Source organism: Festucalex cinctus, chromosome 16 (assembly GCF_051991245.1).
Source record: "Festucalex cinctus isolate MCC-2025b chromosome 16, RoL_Fcin_1.0, whole genome shotgun sequence".
NCBI classification, from domain to species: Eukaryota; Metazoa; Chordata; class Actinopteri; order Syngnathiformes; family Syngnathidae; genus Festucalex; species Festucalex cinctus.
Genome location: NC_135426.1, coordinates 17,534,177 through 17,555,082, shown reverse-complemented (window position 1 = coordinate 17,555,082; position 20,906 = coordinate 17,534,177). Strand labels below are relative to the sequence as shown.

The following is a 20,906-nucleotide window of genomic DNA, read 5'->3' as shown; positions in this document are numbered from 1 at the left end:
TTGACTACATACCTCAGACTGGCAATATCTCTCTACCTCCTTTTCTTCCTGCTTATATTAGATTTAAAGTTCCTTAAATTTGTTTTCTCACTTGGTTGGTTGCGTGTATATATTGTGAATATTGCTGCTGTGACAAGCTCATTTTCCTCATGGGATAGATAAAGTATCTATTTTTTAAAAAGCCGCTCAGGTCCAGTGTGAAGGTGGCTAATGAATCATTGAGCATGCAAATTGATAGCGGGCCCCAGCGAGGTGTGTGCATATTTACAGGATGCGCCTCTGCTGGAGAGTCAGCACAAAGTGAAGCTTTACTCGCGCCCATATTCTCTTCACGAGCGCTGTCAAGCAACCCGTCGTCCATCCTTAACGTCCGCCGCTAGGTTGGAAGATTTAGCGCCGCCGGGTGTCAGAGTTGGCCGACGAGGGCGGAGACGAGAAGATGGACGAGCGCGCTGCCCTCCATGAGGCTGACTTGCAATACAATCGCTCTGTCCTATATTCCAGGATGTGAATTTTGAAGCTCTGTCTCGTCACTTTGACGAAATCTCTTAAGCCACCCCCCCACCCCTCTTGTGTACAGTATGTCTACTGAGAATGAATCATGCAGAAAAGAAGCTTCTGCATTAATAAGCATCTCTTTGTTCAGAGATGCTAACATATAGACTGAATTCATGACGTGCCCTGCCTCACCTTGATTCAAATCGTCAAGAACGGCAAGAATGGTACGCTGCAAATAGAGGCTTTCCTGGCAAATACTCCCGCGTTTGTACATAATTGCCTAACAATCGTCATGTTTACCGCACGGTGGCTTTCTTACTCGAGTCTCATCTGTTTGCACATTTGCGAGGGGGAGAAAACAAGGCCAAGGAAACATTCTATAGGAGTAATCGTTTGGAGGAATGTTTTTAATTTAAAATAGTCCAAATCGTCTGATTTCAACATATCAACAATAATTGTTCAGTTTTCTGTAGTCCTTCATGAAAGAAGACTGATCATCTACCGTGTTTAACTCATTTGCTCCCAAAAACGGATAAATACGTTCAATTTTAAACGTTTTAAATATCCCAGAGACGTATTTATACGTTTTTCTTTGTTTTTTGTTTTTTTTAGGCAAGAGCATACAGAAGGCTTTGATGCAGCCTCTCAACTGCAAAGAACGGTTGAGGAAATAGTAGTTATTACACAAACGGCCAGCAGGTGGCAGGAGAGCAAAGGAGAGCAACCAGGGCGATGTTGAAAAAAAAAGTTCAATTGCTCACAATTCTAAATAGATTTGTGAATAATAGCTATATTTTAATGCTAATTGCTGGAAACCGGAAACTTTTTTTTCTTGATGAAAGAAGAGACTTTAATCTTTCTTTTGGTCGATGCCATGTTTTTATAGCAATAGTACACAAAATTCTGCGGGCCTTGCAAAATCAATCAAAACCCAGTAAAACAGCCGGGAGTTAACGGGATTGCTTCTGTGAAATTGGCTGGGAGTAAATGAGTTAATCAAAATAGGACATTTGCAAACATTTGTTTTTAATTTGGAAAACAATGACCAAACCGGTAACATAGTAGAACATCACTTGTTCATAAACATTAATCAGGGGGGAAAATGCTTTTGCAATACACTTTAATGCAAAATGAAAATGAATCTGATTAGTCCATTAATCGATTCTAAAAATATTCGATAGTCACAGCACTTGACTAGACTTATTATACGCATGACTTCACTTTACTTTACTTTTTTTTTTTTAGATGAGACAAGGTGTCTGGTTGTGGGGGCGACAGTTGCATTGCCTAAGGAGAAAAAGGCAAGTACACCGAAAGAAAGCAGTTATTAACACTGTAATTGTGTCTGTTATTACTCTCAAAGTGCTGCCTCTTGTCGACGACAGGGTCAACGTTTTTCTCTCGTCGATCAGTCACCTAACCTGCTGCCGACCTCTCGTTTCAAAAGCAGCACGCTGCATTCCCCAAAAGCCAATTTCATCATTCCAAATAGTAACCGAAAGTATGAAAATCAGAAGTGCTCATCTCATCTTGTGTGATTAATCATAAAATGATGAAGCTACTGATCAATAACTTGCTCGAGGCCTCGTAAAATAACAACCTTTCGCAAAGTAGACGTCAAAAAGAGAGTGGGATTTAATTTATAGCATTGTGAGCAGCCGACAAAACCTAATCTGCATGCAAGCAGGTGAACAGTGTGTACATATTTCTCCCTTTTATTGAATCAAACACATCAAACGCAGCTGTGCAGGTGCATCAGCTGGCAGAAATAAGATGCATTCAAACACCAGAAAGCTCATGCTTGTATTGTTTGCGCACCTGCGTACCCCACCGTCCCCATCTTGAAGCTCGGTATTCCCATCTTACAAGTTAAACCTGCCGGCTAACGCGTGCTTCAACGGTTGGCTGCATGGGGACGGCTCACACAAACAAGCAAGCACACCCCAGCCCACCCCTTGCTGCGCTCGTGTTAGTCCTATTTATACTCGTTTTAATTCTTTTAAACATTTTCCCTCCCTCTGCGGTTCTTCTTCCCTGGCATCTTTAACAGATAATTCATGATGACAGGCTGAGCCAAAGCCGAGGTGACACCTGGAGTGACAGAGTGACGCTGCAAGCATGACTCAGCACGGAAAAACTGCTCAACGTTAGGCACTAGGTGTCGAAGCGTGACACGGTCCAAAAAAAAAGGATGCCGGCTGCTTTTTTTTTCTTTTCTTTTTTTAATCACCTTATGTTAGTGTGACACAGGCTCTATTTTTAGAATAACAAGGAAACAGAGGGAATTGAGTGTCGCAATGCAAAGCTGTTTGTCCTAAGGTTCACGTCATTAACTAGAAGAAGCTTTTAAATATATATTTTTTTAGAATTGGTTATGATGAGTGTAGAGTTAGATGGTTGTTAACAAACAGAGACTTCACACGTTCCTCAAAAAAATCTTGTATAGACAGAAACGTTTCAAGATATGCGAGTGTCCAAAAGAAGATGCTGAGGACATTTAATGGCTGTAATATATATGCCAAGTCTGGTGGGGCGCTGTAGTGCAGCCACAGGGCGTTAATGGAAAGCATAGAAGAAGAATCAGCGAAGAAGACGAACCACTGGTCTGAATATATTACTGGATAGCCGATAGGCCAAGACTTTCGAAAACGCGAGGCCGCCATATTACTCCTCCAAAGAAACAGTTCTCGGCATACAATCCTATGCATTTACTGTATTGAAATTGGAGAACATTTGAGACAGTATTTAGTAGAAACAGCCCGATTTATGATGTTTTAAATTTGTTAAACATAAACAAGAGGACTTCAGACATATTACAACTTGCCTTAAATATACGTATAAATGATATGCTTAATAATCTTTTCAGGAGGTAACATGTATATTTTTTATTAAAGAATTATAACTATAATTCAACAAGCGATGACTGCCAATATTGGGGTCTAATATTGGGGTCTAAGGAACTGAACGATAAAAGAAAAAGGGGGTCTTCAAACTAGTTTATACAATAGTCTGCTCGCGAGATGGGAGGAGTAAGATGGCCGCTTGCACGGGCGTGTATCGGCTATCCAGTAATATATACACATCAGTGAGACGAACACAGGAAAAGTGACAATGGCAATTCAAGTACAACATCACACAAAATATTTTGCTATAAAAACATAATCAAGCTAAGGAGGTTGCGCAAAACGACTACGACATGGCTATCCGCCTTTGTTGTTGACAAGCACGGTATTCTGATTAATATTCTGTTTGTGGAATATGTAGCAAAATATAGCAGTTTTTATTTGTGCCACTTGCTGCCAACTGAAAATCACATCATGTCTGCTCAGGGCTCAGATAACGCCCAATCATGGCATCCCTGTTTTCTGAACTTGAGCCATGATTGGCGTTTCCTGAGCTCTGAGCAACTATGATGTCATTTGAGGTCGACAGCATGTGGCAAAATGGCCGTCCCCGGAGATGGATAAAACTTGGTGGGTTTGGCCACTTATATTCCACAAATTCAATATAGTGCAAGTTCTCTTGTGTTGGAACTCGTAGCACTTTATCTTCCTTGCCAAGTTTGAAATGATCCCAAACTTTTTTTTGACATTCTCTGTCAGTTATGCACGATTTCCTCTTGGCTGACAGCCATCGCGACAGCTTATTTCTACTACCACATTACTCTGCGTTAAAAAAAAAAAAAGAAAAATCATCCCTACAAAGATTTGAAGCCAAGATTTTGCTTCAATCTTTCGGAATCGAATAGCTCGATGAATCATTGCAGCCCTACTTCTCGTCACTTGTGTGATGTAAACTGCACACCTCTCTTCCTCGCGCTCCTTTCCGACTCATTATCGTCAAGAAATGCCTTGTCAGCACTCGATCTAGTGCTGACGCCAGGCCCAGCTGAAGTTTCAAAAGACCTAGCGCTAGGCTACATGGACTAAACAGCTAAACTTGTAGAAGAAGATTGATTATCTGCAAAAAAAAACAACTCAGCTTGTAAAGCCAAACAGGGAGAATAAAGAGACTATATTGATGATTTGTACATCATTAAAAAGGTGTTCGTGCCGACGCATTTTGCGGTTTTACAGCTTTTTTACGCGCCGTGTGCAAATTGCTGAGCAACGGTAGGCGGGTGAGGCCTCCGGACGCTCGCCTGTTTCAGGACACAAAGGGAGTCAAAACGTAGGCCTTCGCCTAATTAGCACCCTCAGAGGTTCGTAATTGCAGCTCTGGAGGCAATTTCGACAAACAAAACCTTTTTTTTTGGTCGTTTCTTTCCTCTCCCTCGCATAGACAAACACTCACCTTGACACGGGACATTGTGGCACAACAGAGAGGGAGTGAATGCCGTTTTAGTTCGTCGCGATCAAAATTTGATTGATGGCCTCATTCGCTTTGATGTCCTTTGATGTCCTTTGATGACGTAGGATGAAAGGAACGATAAAAATGATCGATCGAGGTCAAGAGGTCACGATCAAAGGCCTGGTATGATGTAGGATGAAAGGGAACGATAAAAATGATCGATCGGGGGTCAAGAGGTCACGATCAAAGACTTTTTTGGATGACGTATGAAAGGAAAACGATAAAAATAAGGGTTAGGGTTAGGATTTCAAAAAGAGATGAAGTGTGCCTGTGTGTGTGCAATATGAGGATGGGGGGAGGGTGGGGCGGGGGGAAGGAAATGGCTGGGAGGGGGTGTGCGTCTGTATGTCTGTGCAGCACGAGGATGGGCTAGGATGGAAATGAATCGAGCATGATAAACCTATAGGGGGAGGACCCCCAAGAAGGAGATTATATATGACCGCTTTTGATAAAAATGTAAGAAGCGACGTGGTTGGCCGATATGATTAATCCCAAGAGGAATTGGGGTGCCGAGGTAAAAAAAAAGTGTGAATAGAGAAAAACAGGAAGATACAGATCCATGCGTGCCCTTTTGAAAGGTGCTAAGGAGTACACGATATTTTAAAAGGAGATATGGCTTTCCTCTTTTTGACCGAAAAGAATGACAAAGGGTCGACTCTTTCTTTTTAAAAAAAAGAAAAAAAATATGTCGGAGGAGCTTTTCGATACAGACATTTTTGTAAGAGTGAAAAAGTCCCTCACATTCATACCTTGAGGTCTGGAGGGAGAGACGCGAGAACGTGATTATGGAAACTTTTGTGACATTACAAGTGAGACATTCTTTAAAACCAAGAATTAGACCGCAGCAGCTCTTTTTACGGAGATTTCCGCCCCAGGGGGGCGCGTTTGACGTCGAGGAGCATGCATTTTATTTTTTTATTTTTTTACTGTCCTAGAATAAAGTGCAATTTCACCTCCACTACATTAGGGGGCAGTGGCGCTCATTATTGGCAGAGTGTGCGCATGGAGCATTCGCTCGGTGGTGTAGGGGTTTTGTTTGCACTGAGCATGTGCGCTTTGCACACAGCAAAAAAAAAAAATCAGCACAAATTATTTTATATTTTTGTTTTGCAGACAACCGTTTGCAAAATTTACTTGAATACAATTGAAATCAAACTGGTCAATAATTGCCAATAATTATCGGCAGATTTCTCTATTATCCGGGTTATCTGTATGAAATCAAATTGGTTGATAGTTGCTGCTAATTTTCGGCAAATGTCTTTATTATCCGGTTTATCTGTATAACATCAAGATTGGGCGATAATTGCCGATAATTATCGGAGGATTTCTCTATTATCTGATTTATCTGTTTGACGTCAAATAGGGCGATAATTGCATTTTTGTAAAGATATTACAATGGAGCTCGCAAATTATAGTGTGTACTATTCAACTGTGCTAGAGAGAATATAATGGGTCTGATTAAGCAGGAGTGAGGTAAACGTACCGTATATTGGTCAAAATCAATAAGATTTCATCCTTGATAATGTGAAGATTGTGGTTGTAAATTGAACTTGATAATTGTTATTGAATGTCATCTTACGTTGACTAATCGGCTACTCTAAATTGGTGATTGATTCACATTTTTTCCTTTTTACTTTTTATATACAGTACATTTACAATACATTTTACTCAGTTCCGTTGTATTTTAACTTTTCAGTACAGCCAAATAAATTTTGTTTTGTACTGAGATAACAAGTGCCTGTTTTGAACTGATGTAACCATCATATAACCATCATCTAGTTTAAACTCGTGTTAGGCTATGTGATGTCAATCTTTAATCCTTGAGGTGACAGACCTTTGTGATGTCGTTCTTTAGTCTTTTACTTGCTACAACCAGTCAGATCGATTCACTGTCTGTAGGTGCAGTCTAGAAGTGTGTGTGTTTCGCCGGATTATTGCTTTCTGTCCCTCTGTGCAACTCTCTTTGTTTCTCGTCTAGTCAAGTTTGATGTGAATAAATAGTTAAAACCTTATTTGTGTCTGCGCCTTGGGATCCAACCTCCAGCACATGACAATGTCAGATACAGTTGTGCTCTTAAGTTTACAAAAATGTAAACTCATGAGCACAACCGCATGGCTGAAAATCAACAGATTTTGTACAACTTTTCATAACATTTACTGACATTTGTGTCACTAATTGTACAAAATAAAATGTAAAATACTACAATGACTGTCCAAAATCAATAGATTGTCCCTTTTTAATCCCCCAAACTATGAGAATTGCTTGGACGTGGTATACGAGCTGAAAACTGAGGCAGCAAAAAGGTGAAAAGTGCTGATTCGGAGGCGGGAGGATGTAGCACACGCATGCACGCACGCACGCAGGAGATGCTGCAGCAAAGTCATCAAAATGTTGCGCTTTTATGAAATCTCTTCTGTAATAAACCCCCCCGCCCTCCTCCTCCTTTCTGGGTTCACTTCACAAGGTGGAGATAAGCTGCGGAATGGAGAGGGGAACGAAACGCTCAGATGTGATGAACATCCTTTTGCCGGCTAGGAAATGTGTGGGTCAAACAAACCTCAGGATGCTCATGAGCTGACTCATGTAAAGTGACTCACTGCTGAGGATTTCAATACGAATTCAGGCCAAGTCGGGTCCCCGGGGGCCTTTTTTTTTTTTTTTTTTTTTTTCTCTCAAACAGCTGGCTGGACCAGCCCCTGAGGAAGATGACCTCATTCCTCATTCCTGATTGGCTGAGGCAAAAACACGTGTTGAAAAATGATGAAAAAAAAAACAAAAACAAAATGCTAACATTTCTTTTTTAAATTCAATAGTTCTGCACACTACTTTCCTCTTTTCTTCACCAGCTTTACCACTTGCACTTGCTTTCTTTGGACCCATGATTAGGGGCTAATACACGATGCAAAACTAAAAAAAAAGATTTGCGTAAATAACAATGAAGTTCTGAGACATAAAATTCTCGAATTTTCTGGTTGAAAACCGATTTGGTTGAGAACAGAAGCGTTTCAAAATCGAGGTTTGACTGTAAAAAATATGCTCCAGTCAACTGAAATTCATATAATGTCATCCCCCAATGCTGCCCATGGCCACTCGGGTGTCTATTTGTTACAAAGTTTTGTTTTGTTTTTCTGTTGCAGCGACAGCATTTCGCAACATTTTATCAATATGTCAACATAAGATATATCTGTGAGGCTTGAAAACATAAAGAAAAACAGTTTGTCCAAAAAGTTGTGTACTGAACCTTCCTGTTATGTAAAAGTATGCCTGATGATTTGAAGGTCATTCAAGTACACTGAGACGCACACACAAATAAGACAAGGCGCTACGTTCTACCCACTGCCAAGCAAAAAGCATGCAACATCATTTTTTTTTCCCCCCTGTGCCTCCACATGAACACAGATGCATTACATGTGCTCACCACTTTCTCACATGAAAGATCCCCACCTCATACAGCACGCACATCAATGCTCACTCCCCCTTGCTGCACAAATACAAATTTGGTGGTTTAAAAAAACAAAACAAATAAATCTCAAACTCAATGTGACCACAGTGGACAGACAAAAGGCCCGCATGGTGTGAGCATGGAACGGAAATGGACGAGATGAGGTGCGGCGCTTAGTGCGTGTCTGTGTGTGTGTGTGGGGGGGGGACAGGGGATGTGATGCCGCGTGAAATCACGGACAACAAGGCGCAAATCAACAATAAAACAGCATTTGGAAGAAAAGGGGGGGGGGAGATAAGATGTGATAAGAAAACAACAACAACAAAAAGGAGTTGTCGGCCCCATGAAAGTCCTGCTTTGAGGTGGTTTGCAAGTCGGATCACCATTTTTATTGTTACGTCCAACACTTGGCTTTTCAATTGGTCAATAGCAGAGGCTGCTTCTCAATGTGATTCGTCACCATTAGCCTATCTGCTTGCTCTGACAAGGCAGATAAAAAGAGTAAAAACAAAGCATTTTGGTGCAGAGGGCTTAATTGCTATCGATGCTCTTTGGACAGATGAATCACTCACTTAAAAAAAAAATAAAAAATACATTGAAAACCGGATGATACTCCAGAATGGATCGTGCATCAATAGGAGACTGCTAATTTTTGGACTAGCATGCACGCTGGAAAGCCATCTGGATAGCTAAACGTAACAAATTATCATTAACTTGAGAATGCTAAATTAGCTGGAATTCGAATTTGAGACGACCTAAAAATGATTCAAGTGTTGAACAAACCACATCAACAGACTACTGGGGTAGTTGTATCATTTTTCAAGCATGGTAACTAGCTGCGAGTACAGCTAACACATTTTTCCAAGTGTGGTGCATGTGCCACACAACGATCTTACCTGGGGACACAGGCGGACGACGTCTCCCCCTCGGGGGCGTCCGGGGCCGGGCAGCAGAACTGGTGCAGCACCGTTTGGTTGCTGGGTAAATAAAGAGGAGAAACGAGGAGTCAGACCAGGCAGACGGGGTGGCGTCGCTATGGAGATAGACACAAAGACTTTTTGCTTTTCACAACGACGTAAATGAAAAAAAAAAAAAACGAAGGAGCTACTGGGACGTTTTGTCTCTTGATATGAAGATAAATAAAGATGGGTGCCAGCAGTGTAACAGCAGCAACAGTTTCAGTCGAGACACTTTGCGGTTAGGAGATTATTCTGGGCTGTCAGTCTTATTTTTGAAAATAAAATCTTTTGGTACATCTCTAAAGACCTGACTAACATTTGGAAGTATTTACAGGCGTGGATTTCATTTTGTTTCGTTTGAGGTAATGAGCAATACAGACTGTGAGGGGGGGAAAAAATGACACAAAAACAAAAGTGGACCTTCATTTGGACACATTAGGGCAAATCGTCTGAAAAGGAGACAGAATGAACTCTGGGTTACCTTTTCAGCACTCTCCTTCTGATTCATCTTCGGCATCTCACATACATACACACACGAGAAAAGAAAAAAAAAAAAAAAAAAAGCCTGACCAGCGCTGGCCCTCAAGAAACTCTGCACAGCTGCTGCTCATCAGCAATTATGTCTTGTATATTTAAGAAGCTGCTTCTGTGCCTGTCTTTGGGCGGACTATTTGCTTGCTTATGCTTCAGCCCAAGATAGCCTTGACTCCTAGACCTTTTTTGCAACCTTGGTCTTGCCTTCCTGTCTTGTTTTTGAAGATTTTTGTTTTACTTTTCCTTTGTGGCCTTTTTGGACTGGCTCAAGTTTGTTTCACGGTTCTGCGCAAGGTTGCGTGTGTTTTTGTTATTGTTTTATCTTGCCATGCAAGCTCTTTTTGTTGGGACTTAAATTGCCTAAATTTGTTAATAAATGTTTTTGTAAACCCTATTTATTTGTTCATGTTTTGGGATCCACTGATTGTTTACAAATTTAGGGCTGTGCAATTAATCGAAATTCAGTTTTAATTTTTACACTCCACAATTACAAAATCAGCATAATTGTAAACAAAAATAAAATATTAATACTAATTTTGACTTGTTTAAATTTCTATATTTGTACCTTTTTATTTTAAAATGACTAATTTAATTAGTTTAGTCCAAAGGAACTGGCATAATTATAGTGTTTCAAAGAAATGTATTTTTCTTTATTTTTTACATGCTTAAACATTTTCTTGTTTTGTATCAAAAAAAAAAAAATGATTGTCCTAATCGTGATTTCAATTATTACCAAATTAATCATGATTAATATTTTCTTCATAGTCGAAAAGCCCTAGTTCAGCTTCATAGAACAGGTAATAAAATTGTGAGAATTTTTTCCATTAGATACAAAGTTAATCGAAAGACATAAGTGCATTTTGTTTGGGACTTTTTTTTTCCGATTTTTCCCAGCCAAATGTATGTATTTATTTATACTGTAAATACTTTTATTTTCATTATTCCTATGGGAACATTTGTTTCAAGTCGGGCCGTGCAATTAATCGAAATTCAAATACAATTTCAATTATTACACGCCACAATTACAAATTTGGCATAATCGTCAACAAAAATAAAAGATTACTAACACTAATTTTGAGTTGTTTAAATGTATATATTTACATATTGTTGTTTTAAAATAAAACTTTAAAATAAAATTTTAAAATAACAAAAAAAAAATCTTGTTTGGTCCAAAAATAAACTTGCATAATTATAGTGTTTCAAAGAAATGCATTTGTCTTCATATTTTTTTACATTTAAACATTTTGTTGTTGATTGTCCTAATCGTGATTTCAATTATTACCATATTAATCGTGATTATCGTTTTTTTCATTATCAAGCAACCCTCGTTACAATCTTTTCACCATTTCAGGATTCTCTGTACAACCTACAAAAATATGCATAAATGTTTCATATATTGTACACATTTATGTCTTTATCTATGCGAAGTCACATTTGTCTCTACTCACACAGTGTCCTTGATCAAATCAGCCTTCCTAAGATTAAATTGAACTTGTGAGACCCCGCTTCCTGGCCCTCCTCGTTCCCGCTGCCGGACGAAACTAGCTAATACAGCATTGGCACAGAAATTTCGAAAGCGAGTCGTCTTAGCGGGGTGGAGGGAGGACGTGGGGGGTGGGGGGGTTTCTAATCTGCACACCGCGCTACCACTGTGTCGCTTTAACCTCCCGTAACTAATGTGTTTGCATGCGGCTCGTTGCTGTATCAATAGCCACCGCATTCTCTGCTCGTGATGCCCCTAAACAGTGTCGCACAACACACACACACACACACAACAGAAGAAGCGTGATGAGAGGAACATTTAGTGCCATGTTTGTGTCAGCTCGAGCGTTGAAAGGCAATTAGCGCGGTTATTACACGTCATTTCAACTTGCTTCGTTTATCAGACGTCAATTCCGCTCATGGCAACGCGGCAAAAAAAAAAAAGCGCTGCTTAATCAATGACGACACGCCAAAAGCATTCACTTTCAATTTTGGCAGAAAGGAAGAGAAATACATGTTGGCGGGGCAGCTGTGTGCGTCGGGCGAGTACGCCAACCTTCCAAAACATCTCTCTGCCCATCTTAAAAGCACACATACATAAATAGAGACATCTTAAAAAAAAAAAAAAAAAAAGACTGCTTGAAAGGTTTGCGTCAGCGCATCGCTCACAAGAGACTGAGCCTGATGGACAAATAGCAAGAGCAAGCTCAAAAGAGCAAGAAAAATGTGTCTTTTGTCCTAAAAAAAGAAGAAAAGAAGGCAGAAGGCAAAGGGTTCAAGGTCGGCCCAGTCATACTACACACGACACTATTCGACTGAGTTCTAAACCAAAAAGTGTATTATACAAAGATTAAAGAAGAAGATAAAACGTTTTGTACGTCTTATTGAAGTGAAAAAAAAAGTGGTGTGTCACGATTAAATGTAAACATATAGCATTTTAACTTTTAATGGTTATTATTAGCGTTAGCATAAGTTAGCGCCTATTAGCAGCTAGCTTACTCGGTAAAATAGCGACAAATTCTTCACTAAAACCTGTGTAAAATATCGTAAAATATTTCACATAATTACATTAATCACAACAACGATAAAGAATGTACGTTACAGGCTTTATAAGTGCCATTCTAAACTAAAATACCGGAAATTGCTGCTCTTGAAGTATCACGTGTTTGCCTACAGGGGCGCATTTCCTACTGCCGGGTTACGAAGCAGACATACCAATCAATCAACGCTTTCAATGTGACCAAGCGAATTATTAGAATGCTAATTTTTAAATAAATAAATACATATTTACAATCATGGTCGACAACAAAAATGATTTTTTATTTTTTATTTTTGACAACTAAAAAACTATTTATGATGACATAGCCGTGCTACTCATGATGACGAGCATTAGCAGTAGCCTAGTGTAAAATACTAGTGACAAACTCAAGTACATGGGTTTAAAAGGCAAAAATATATTTCAGACTGTTAAATTAATTCACAACAATGGTAAACAATGTGAGTTACAAGATTTATGAGTAAAATGCTGATGAGAGGCATTACCAATCTATCGAACACACTGTTCATCCGGCTAACAATTAATAGTCGAAATTTGAAACAATTTTGAGTCTAAACAACAGATATACGTCTTTAAAAAAACAAAATCTTTTAATCAAGTTTGAAAAACAATCACAGCAGAAAATGTCATCACCCTCAACATCAAACAAAAGCATCCTCAGTCCAAATTGTTTCTCTCTTCAACAACTCCCAACTCCCCTCTCACAGGAAAATAAAAGCTTGAAAGCTCTTTTTTTTTTTTTAAGAGCGAAGAGAAGCAGAACTGACATTTAAAGAAAGCCTGAGAGTTGGGAGCTCTGGGAATGGACCGGACTACTTCTTGGAGTTCATTTGCCGTCCATGCGCTGGCACTGATTTATTGCTGTGAAGTTTGCGGAATGCAATTTCGCCCCACTTGGGGATTATTTATCTGCGTGTTAATTTTAAAGGTTGCCTCACACAGCCGATGTACTGTAGTCGGGGCAAAGGGCATAAGGAGAGTGAATGATCAGTCTAGCGAGCTAATTAGTTGCATCCTCACTTTGTTTTCAGTCACACAGAATCCAATAATAGATAAAAAAATATAAAATAATCAACACTGATGCATCAGAAGTCGATTGGACGCGCCATGCCTGTTCCGGTTCCCTCCGTCACGCCTGGATGCCCGAGGTAGGCGGTAGGGAGCATCACGCTCCTTGGTGGAGTTAACCATACCTGACGTTTCCTCAGGCTATAGCACACAAATAATGTGTGCATGTTTGCAAGCAACCAATCAACGGGCAACCTTCAGGTTATTGATAAACGTAAAAAGATGTACTTTCAGTTCGTTTTTGTTGCTCTCCGCACATTTTTGTGTTTCTTTTATTTCATTAACGGAAATTGAGTTTCGTGAACCATAATAATTATGGTGGCTCTAAACCAGGGGTGTCCAAACTTTTTCATGTGAGGGCCACCTACAGAAAATCAGAAGGACGCAAGGGCCACATAATGTTATGACGAGAAATTGTGTTTAGTCCTAAAAATTGTCCAAATAATTTCTTTGTGCTTTTGCATATTTAGAAAAATGCTACAGTATATAAACCAATTTATTTGCAATATGGGAGTAGGCTTATTATAGTTTGGGAATTTTTCATTTTAGTCGGTTTTTATTCGTTTTCAGTGGGCTTCTGTTAGTTTTTATTTTAGTTCTTTAAAAAAAAAAATTGTTTTAGTTTAGTTAGTTTCAGTATTAGTATTAGTTTTTTTTTAATATGCGCAATATTTAAAAAACGCAACGTCATCTGAAGATGCTTTTCTATTGGCTGATGCTGGATGACGTCATTTCTGTGTGACTTTCAAACGTCATTATTCGGATTTATATCAAACTAAATCTACTAAAAATCACATATATGTGACATACATCACATATCACAAATAAATAAGGAAACTAGCAATCAATAATATATTTTATAAACACATAGAATCATAGAGAAACAAATGAAAAAGAAGAGTTTCACAACTACTGTTCGTCACTCTTCGCAGAGGATAAATAATACATTCTAGTGAGTACTGTTATATTGTCTCTATTCATGTGTTGATAAAGAATGTGGTTCAGTTACATCCATTTCCGAATGGTTTGCAGTGATATGGACTCCACAAATTCCATACTTTTCTGAACTGGAGCAGAGCATTCCCATTGCCGCTAAGAGAAATGGAAGTCAAAAGATTTCTTTCTGGAGCATTCTGAGCCAATCTCCTTCCTTAAGGATGAGGACAGGTTGCTAGCAGTTGTTTCCGCCGCTCCACTTCAACATGTCAGTTGAGGAATTGCGTTTAAATGTTTTTTTCATCACTTAATTTGATCCAAAACAAGGGAATTATCTGAGGGATTTCCAGTGCTAAGCTTCCAGGGAGTGAATTGGCCACGACAGATGGGGGAGAATGTTTTCCCATCCAATTGGGTCCCGAGAATGAGCTCGCGCTTTCACGGCCCCAGTGACCACTGCGAGTCACGCCGTACTCCATTTCAGCTCTCGGGATGTTTCGTTAATAATCCCGCAACCGCTGACAGGGGATGACTTTGCTCAACTTGCTCACATACCCGCCAGCAGCTCCGTCCACACCGCTGAGAAATGAAGCAATTTAAAAGCACCCAAATGTGATATTATGTGATTTCGATTGCAGCAAGTGTGGAGTCAACCCCGTCATGACCAGCGGGCGCACGTGACTCCCGTTCCGGCCGACGGGAGGGGACGCCCGGATAAAAGCACGGCTTTGCAGAAATGAACGTTTGACTTTTGGAGTCTTAGTGCTGAGAAGGCAGAGATGGAGAGTATAGATTCCCCGACCCCTTCCCATCCATCAGCTAGCAATCTATCTGGGTCCCCCGCACTTGTCTTTTACAGTGAAAAAAGCAGAAAGATATTGATTTTTTTTTTTTTTTACACACAAGTTGCCTTCATTCCTTTGAGGCGTTAAGATGTTGTCCAATTCACCAACAAACCGAACAAATACATTTATTGCATCCTCCTTTTATGTCATTATTAGAGGAGGTCTGCGATAGGAAATATGTGGTGCCAGCCGGCACGTTATCCTCTTTTTTTTTTTTTTGGAGTGTTTGGCATTGTAAGAACGAGGGGATAATACATCAGAGCGGCTAGGGAACGCATGCACACTAGGGATGTAACGATAAGGGCAATATCGTGATATTAAAACTGCCACAATATCGTCGTCGTCATGGTCACAAAATTTAAAAGGAACACATCTGTTAAAAAAAAAGTCAGGTTAATTTCCATTTGTGCACATCTAGCACCCTCTAGTGGCTATTTTATTAGTGCAGTTTAATTTTCATTAGGGATGTTTTGGCCTTCTCTGTTTAAAATCACTTCAGTTTCAGCGTCTTTATCCAGTGATCACATAACATTTGGACTCATCCGACAAAACAAAAATGAGGAAATATCTACGAATCTCATTTTATGTCTGATAAAATTCTTCATTCACAAGAAAAAGTTTCAGAAATCTCACCCCGTTTTTCAAAATTTTGTAAACGAATTTTGTATGTATATCAAATCTTTACAATTGATTAAAAGGCCTATAGTACAAATTATATGTAATATTTTTGAAGAAATTACCTCTTGTGTTGAGTTGAATGTCCTGGTTTCTTTTTTGTAATGTCATTTATGTTTTATTTTATTTTTATTTATTTATTTTTTATTTATGTATTTTTTATTTATTTTATTTTTTTAGATTATTACTAGGGGAGTCAAAATTAGTGTATTCATTTTGAGTTAATTTAATTTTTCTTTAATGCCATTAATTATTTTATTTTTTTTAAACATACAATTAATGACCACAGCTTACTTTGAAGTCGTAACACAGCAGACACATCCACATCAAAATGTAGCAGTAATAAATTTAATAATAATAGTAATAATAATAATAATAATGTATATATTTGTGGAGACTGGGGTCATGTTGCATTTTGCAATTTTAAAAACGTGCAGACTTTCACAAGTTACTTCATGTTAAAGATTAGATAGCTCTTAATATGAAAAGAAAAATGCACTGAGCTGTCACCAACATCTTACAAATGCAATTATGCCATCTAGTGGCAGAAAATGACCCTAACACAAATCAATATCACACTCGTTTTTTTTACAGTACAGTACAGTCAATTTTAAGAATTATGAAATTACTGTATGAATGTCTACAACATGCGACCATATTTCTATTAGTTTAACATTTTTTACACTTATGTTAACAAGAATACGCAAACTTAAAAGAAAACTATTAACTATTGAAGTCATGCGATTAATTACGTTAACAAATTTTAATCGCCCGACATCCCTAGAACTGTATATTTGCCTATGAAGTGCAATCATATCGAACGCTTGTTAAAACACACATTAGAAAAATATTTGTTGGATTTTTGGAGACGTGGTACCAGATTCTCTTGAGCGTTACCTTCATCAAAGCGTGAGATGAGGAAGGTGTGTGACGTGACTGAGCATTTCATTTTTCATTTACCGCCTGGCAAATAGATTACCCGCCCTCTCCTTCCTTTTTTTTTTTTTTTTTTGTTAAATCAAGCAAATGAGCAAAGGGGGGAAAAAATCCCGGCGATGAGCTGATCCCGCACCGTCCTGAGGATTGATGTCAGGCAGAGAGGCGTCTGTCAAAAAAAAACAAAAAACAAAAAAAAAAACAATCCCCTCCACTCCACCTAGGTTGGATCTCCGTGACACATCCGAGTGATCTTCTCCCAAATGTAGCCCTTCCAAGTCATCTGGTTACCGGGGTAACCTTCTTGTTGACATCCCGCTTGGCCCGTCAAACGTCACCCGGGCTCCCATTGGTGCTCGCCTATGTGATGTCATCTAAAGTTCAACCACGATTATCTCGCTTGCCAGCTCTCATCCTCGTCTCAGCCTATAAAGCCTTTCCTTCATTTCCCTCCTGTTTTACGACCGTATACATTTGCGGAGTCACGTCGGCGTGAATCAATCAGGATTATCAAACAATGCGGCCGACCGGAGCAGATGGAGCTCAGCGGCCGAGCCGGTGACCTTGAGTGCGCGGCGGCGGGCAAACGGGCTCTGACGTGGATTTGACGTCCAGGCTCGTGCTCATCCGTGCCACGATTGCTATCATATGCCGGTGTGCGCCAACATCACCATAATACCATGCTGAAAAACGTCTTTAATTTTAACACATTGAAAAAAAGTTTAGTATTAGATGTAATATCTCATCTTTATAGTAGATTGCACAATAGATTGAACTATTGTACTTGAAAAATCATTTTTTTTGGTATGTTGTTTTATGGTTTATATTTGTTTAACATCTTGTTTATTTTGGTTGAAAAGGAAGTGTTGAAGGCAGCATTTTAATTTTTGTATTTGTAGTTTCTGAACAGTATATGATAAAGTATTTGTTTCAATTTCCTGTCATATGATCACTTTGTGCACTTTGTTTAAGAATGTTAACTCATTCACTCCCAACCATTTTCACTTAAGTGTTTTCCTGGATTTTGACTGATTTTTCAAGGCCCGTGAAATATTGTGTTCTATTGCTATAAAAATATGTAACATACCAAAAGAGAGATCAGAGTCTCTTCTTTTATCAGGGAAAAAAAAGTATATTCCTATCTGTTTCTGCTGTGCAGCAATTAGCAATAGAACATGGCCTGGTTGATCTCTTATACTCTGCTGCCACTCAACCATTTTCTGCAGTAGAGAGGCTGCAACAAAGCCTTCTCTATGCTCTGGCATAAAAAACAAAAAAAACGTATAAATACGTCTTTGGGACACTTAAAACATTTAAAATATGACGTATTTATAAGTTTTTGGGAGCTAATGAGTTAAAAAAAAAATATTTTGTCATGGTTGGAATGTTTCTGGGGAGGTAAACATTGAAATAGTATTTTCTATTTAGCAATTAACTTTGTCCTAGTTTTATCCTTTAAAAAATACAAAAACACTTAATGGTTGAAATTTGATTGAGAATACGCATTTCAATGATACAGCTACCTTTTTTTCATAATTATATATTATAGTTTTCAAAAAGCATCGATATCGGTATCAGTGATACTGGCCCTATATTTAATTGGTATCGGATTGATACCAACATTTGCAGTATTGCACAGCACTACTAGCTGACTCCCTGACCACACAAAAAAAAAAAAACCTTTAAATTCTTCATTGTAGCCAAAAATTGTGATCACGTCATTTTTGCCAATTATTTTCCAAAGGTCTTAAAGCCATGAGTGATACGATAAACATCTGCACTGAAGATTGCAGCAATGCATTTTTCCTCCAACCTTTTCCCATTTATTATTGTTAAAAAAAAAAAAAAAAAAAAAACGAAAAAAAACCATGCATCCATACTTTCAATCTCTAGGCGACATAATGCTGCACGGCTCCCGCAGAGTGAGCAGGAGGCGGAGCTTTATGACACTTCTCACACAGTTTTGTTTTTGTTTGAAATTAAAACAAAGAAATGTTAAAGTTTAAGATTTCAGGTATTTTTAAATTTTGGAGAAAAAAAATATTAACTGTAGAAAACTATAGAGAATTCTAGTATTTAGTTGTTTAAGTGACCATTTAAATTTTTGAGATGTATTGATAACCCTGAATATTTTCTTAGAAACTTAAAAGGATGTTTATTGTCTAAAATTTAAAAAATAAATATAAAAAAACTTCTACATTTTGAAAATTCTGAAAAATTGTTCAATTAACATACTTTAAGTCAAGATTTGTATTTTAAAACATTTTGATGCCAATATTTTTATTCCCCCCTTTTTTTTTTTTTTTCCTGAAAATGAATATCGGCTCCAAATATCGGTTATCGGCCTCCTTGACAACAACAATCATCGTGTCAGGAAAAAAAATAAATAAAACATACTGGTCTATCTCTAGTACAATGCGTGAAAGTAACAGATACAGTCGATTGTTGAAATTGACCATATTTGGACGTAAAGGGTAAGAAGTTCATTATGAGTTTTTAAAAATGCTGACTAATGTCTGAGAAGTGCTTTCGATTTCACTCCACTTGCCGCGATAAATGAAACATTTCAGCCATGGTCTTAAAAATCAATACCCATTAAGGATCCATTGATCCTAAAATGGAGAACAGCTGTGTGACTAATGCCTAATTTGGAATTAAGATTTAGCATGTCGTATCACGTGTGTCATCTATTTTTCTGTATATTAGTTTCACTTTTGTCTCTCAAGGGTGCTAAGGTCATTTGGAAATGTTGATGCTATCCCAAGGCAAGGCCTCCTTTGCAGTGTTAGTGGAATCGAAAAAGCATTGATTTTTGCATTGTACTCACTCAGCCTTCCTGGCCAGTCCCACCGAGCGGCACAGCGTGGTGGTGGGGGTCTGCGGGACCAGCGACTTGCAGCAGGGGCTCCTCTTGCCCTCCTCGGCGGTCTCCGGGCTGGCCTGTCCGGCTTGCGGGCACTGTGGCGAGGTGGCGGGCACCAGCTGCAGATGCTGCGGGTGGTGGTGGTGGTGGTGCGGCGCCGGCGTGGAGGTCGCGGTGGGAGGAGTCGGAGGAGGAGGGGAGGAGGAGGAACGCTGCTGATGGTGGTGATGCTGATGCTGGCCGCCGGCAGCCTTGTTGTGGTGCTGATGCGGGTGGGCGTGCGCCTGGGGAGCCGGCGGCTGCGGCTGGGGCGCGGGGTGGTGGTGGCGGTGCTGATTCTGCACGTACTGATGGGGGTCCCGGAGCTGTCGGTTCTCGCCGATCAGGTCCTCCACCTTGCGCTCCAGCTCGTCGATGCGCTGCCGCTGCGTCTGGATGAGGCTCTGCTGGTTCTGCACGATGGTGGTGAGCTCCTTGAGGTACAGCACGGCTTTCATGGGGTTATCCAGCAGGCTCTCCATCACTGGCGGCGGGGGGGGGGGGGGTGCGGCCGCGGTGCCGGCGCTCTCTTTCGGCTGCGTCGACGGCGGAGGAGGAGGCAGATCCGGGAGACTGACGCTGGGTTTGTGTCGTCTCGCTCTTTCTCGGAATGGTGGGGGGTGGGAGTGTCGGCGTCAGTGGAGTGAGGGGGAGTGGTCATGGGCGAGCGATGACGTCACCACGTCGGCACGCAGGGGAAGAGCGGGGGAATCACCATTTTGACCCATTTCTGTTATTTTTGCATTTGCGTGACCTGCTTGAATGCATTTTAATAATATTAATCCCCATGGAGCTTTCTTTTGCATGTAATACAAACTCTTAAGCGTCTAACAATTTGACCAACTAATCCTTAATTTAAGAAACATATAACTAAGCCATCGTGAGCAAGATATATTTATTGTGAGTCACTGTAACAGCATTAACAGTTTAAGACTATGCTTAAATGTAGATTATTACTTAAATAATGATTCAATTAAGTTTTATTGAACATATAAATTGAATAAAAATGTTCACACATTCACACTTCTTGTCTTTTCATGGCGTTCGCTAACAAATGGTCAGTAAAAGGAGGCGGGGAAAAAAAAGCAACATTGTGGGCAACAATACAGCAGTCATAAACACAACAGACATCCTTTAACCATAGAACTTTTACAATCACTATCTTTGACGTTTTGTTTACCGACTTGAAGGGTGTTCCTCTTTCTCGAGTGAAATTCCTCT

At 39.5% G+C, this 20,906-nt stretch overlaps 1 protein-coding gene across 9 annotated transcripts in view; it reads right to left on the bottom strand.

Moving 5' to 3' along the window:
- Positions 1-20,289, bottom strand: part of iqsec3a (IQ motif and Sec7 domain ArfGEF 3a) — a 71,590-nt gene extending 51,301 nt beyond the window's left edge. For 4 of the 9 annotated variants that reach the window (XR_013279140.1, XR_013279141.1, XM_077500710.1 and 1 more), the window contains exons 1-2: positions 19,611-20,289; positions 9,188-9,268 (exon numbers count right to left, since the gene is read on the bottom strand). Coding sequence is in view for 4 of the 9 variants with exons in the window: in XM_077500710.1 (XP_077356836.1) it covers positions 9,188-9,268; positions 19,611-20,167 (638 nt within the window). In the remaining 5 variants the exon portion in view is untranslated. Of the gene's footprint in view, positions 1-9,187; positions 9,269-9,731; positions 10,211-11,232; positions 11,392-16,744; positions 17,035-19,610 lie in introns of those variants that run through there. The other 5 variants (XM_077500715.1, XM_077500714.1, XM_077500711.1 and 2 more) reach the window with 5 other exon arrangements.
- Between the last annotated feature and the right edge of the window lie 617 nt (positions 20,290-20,906).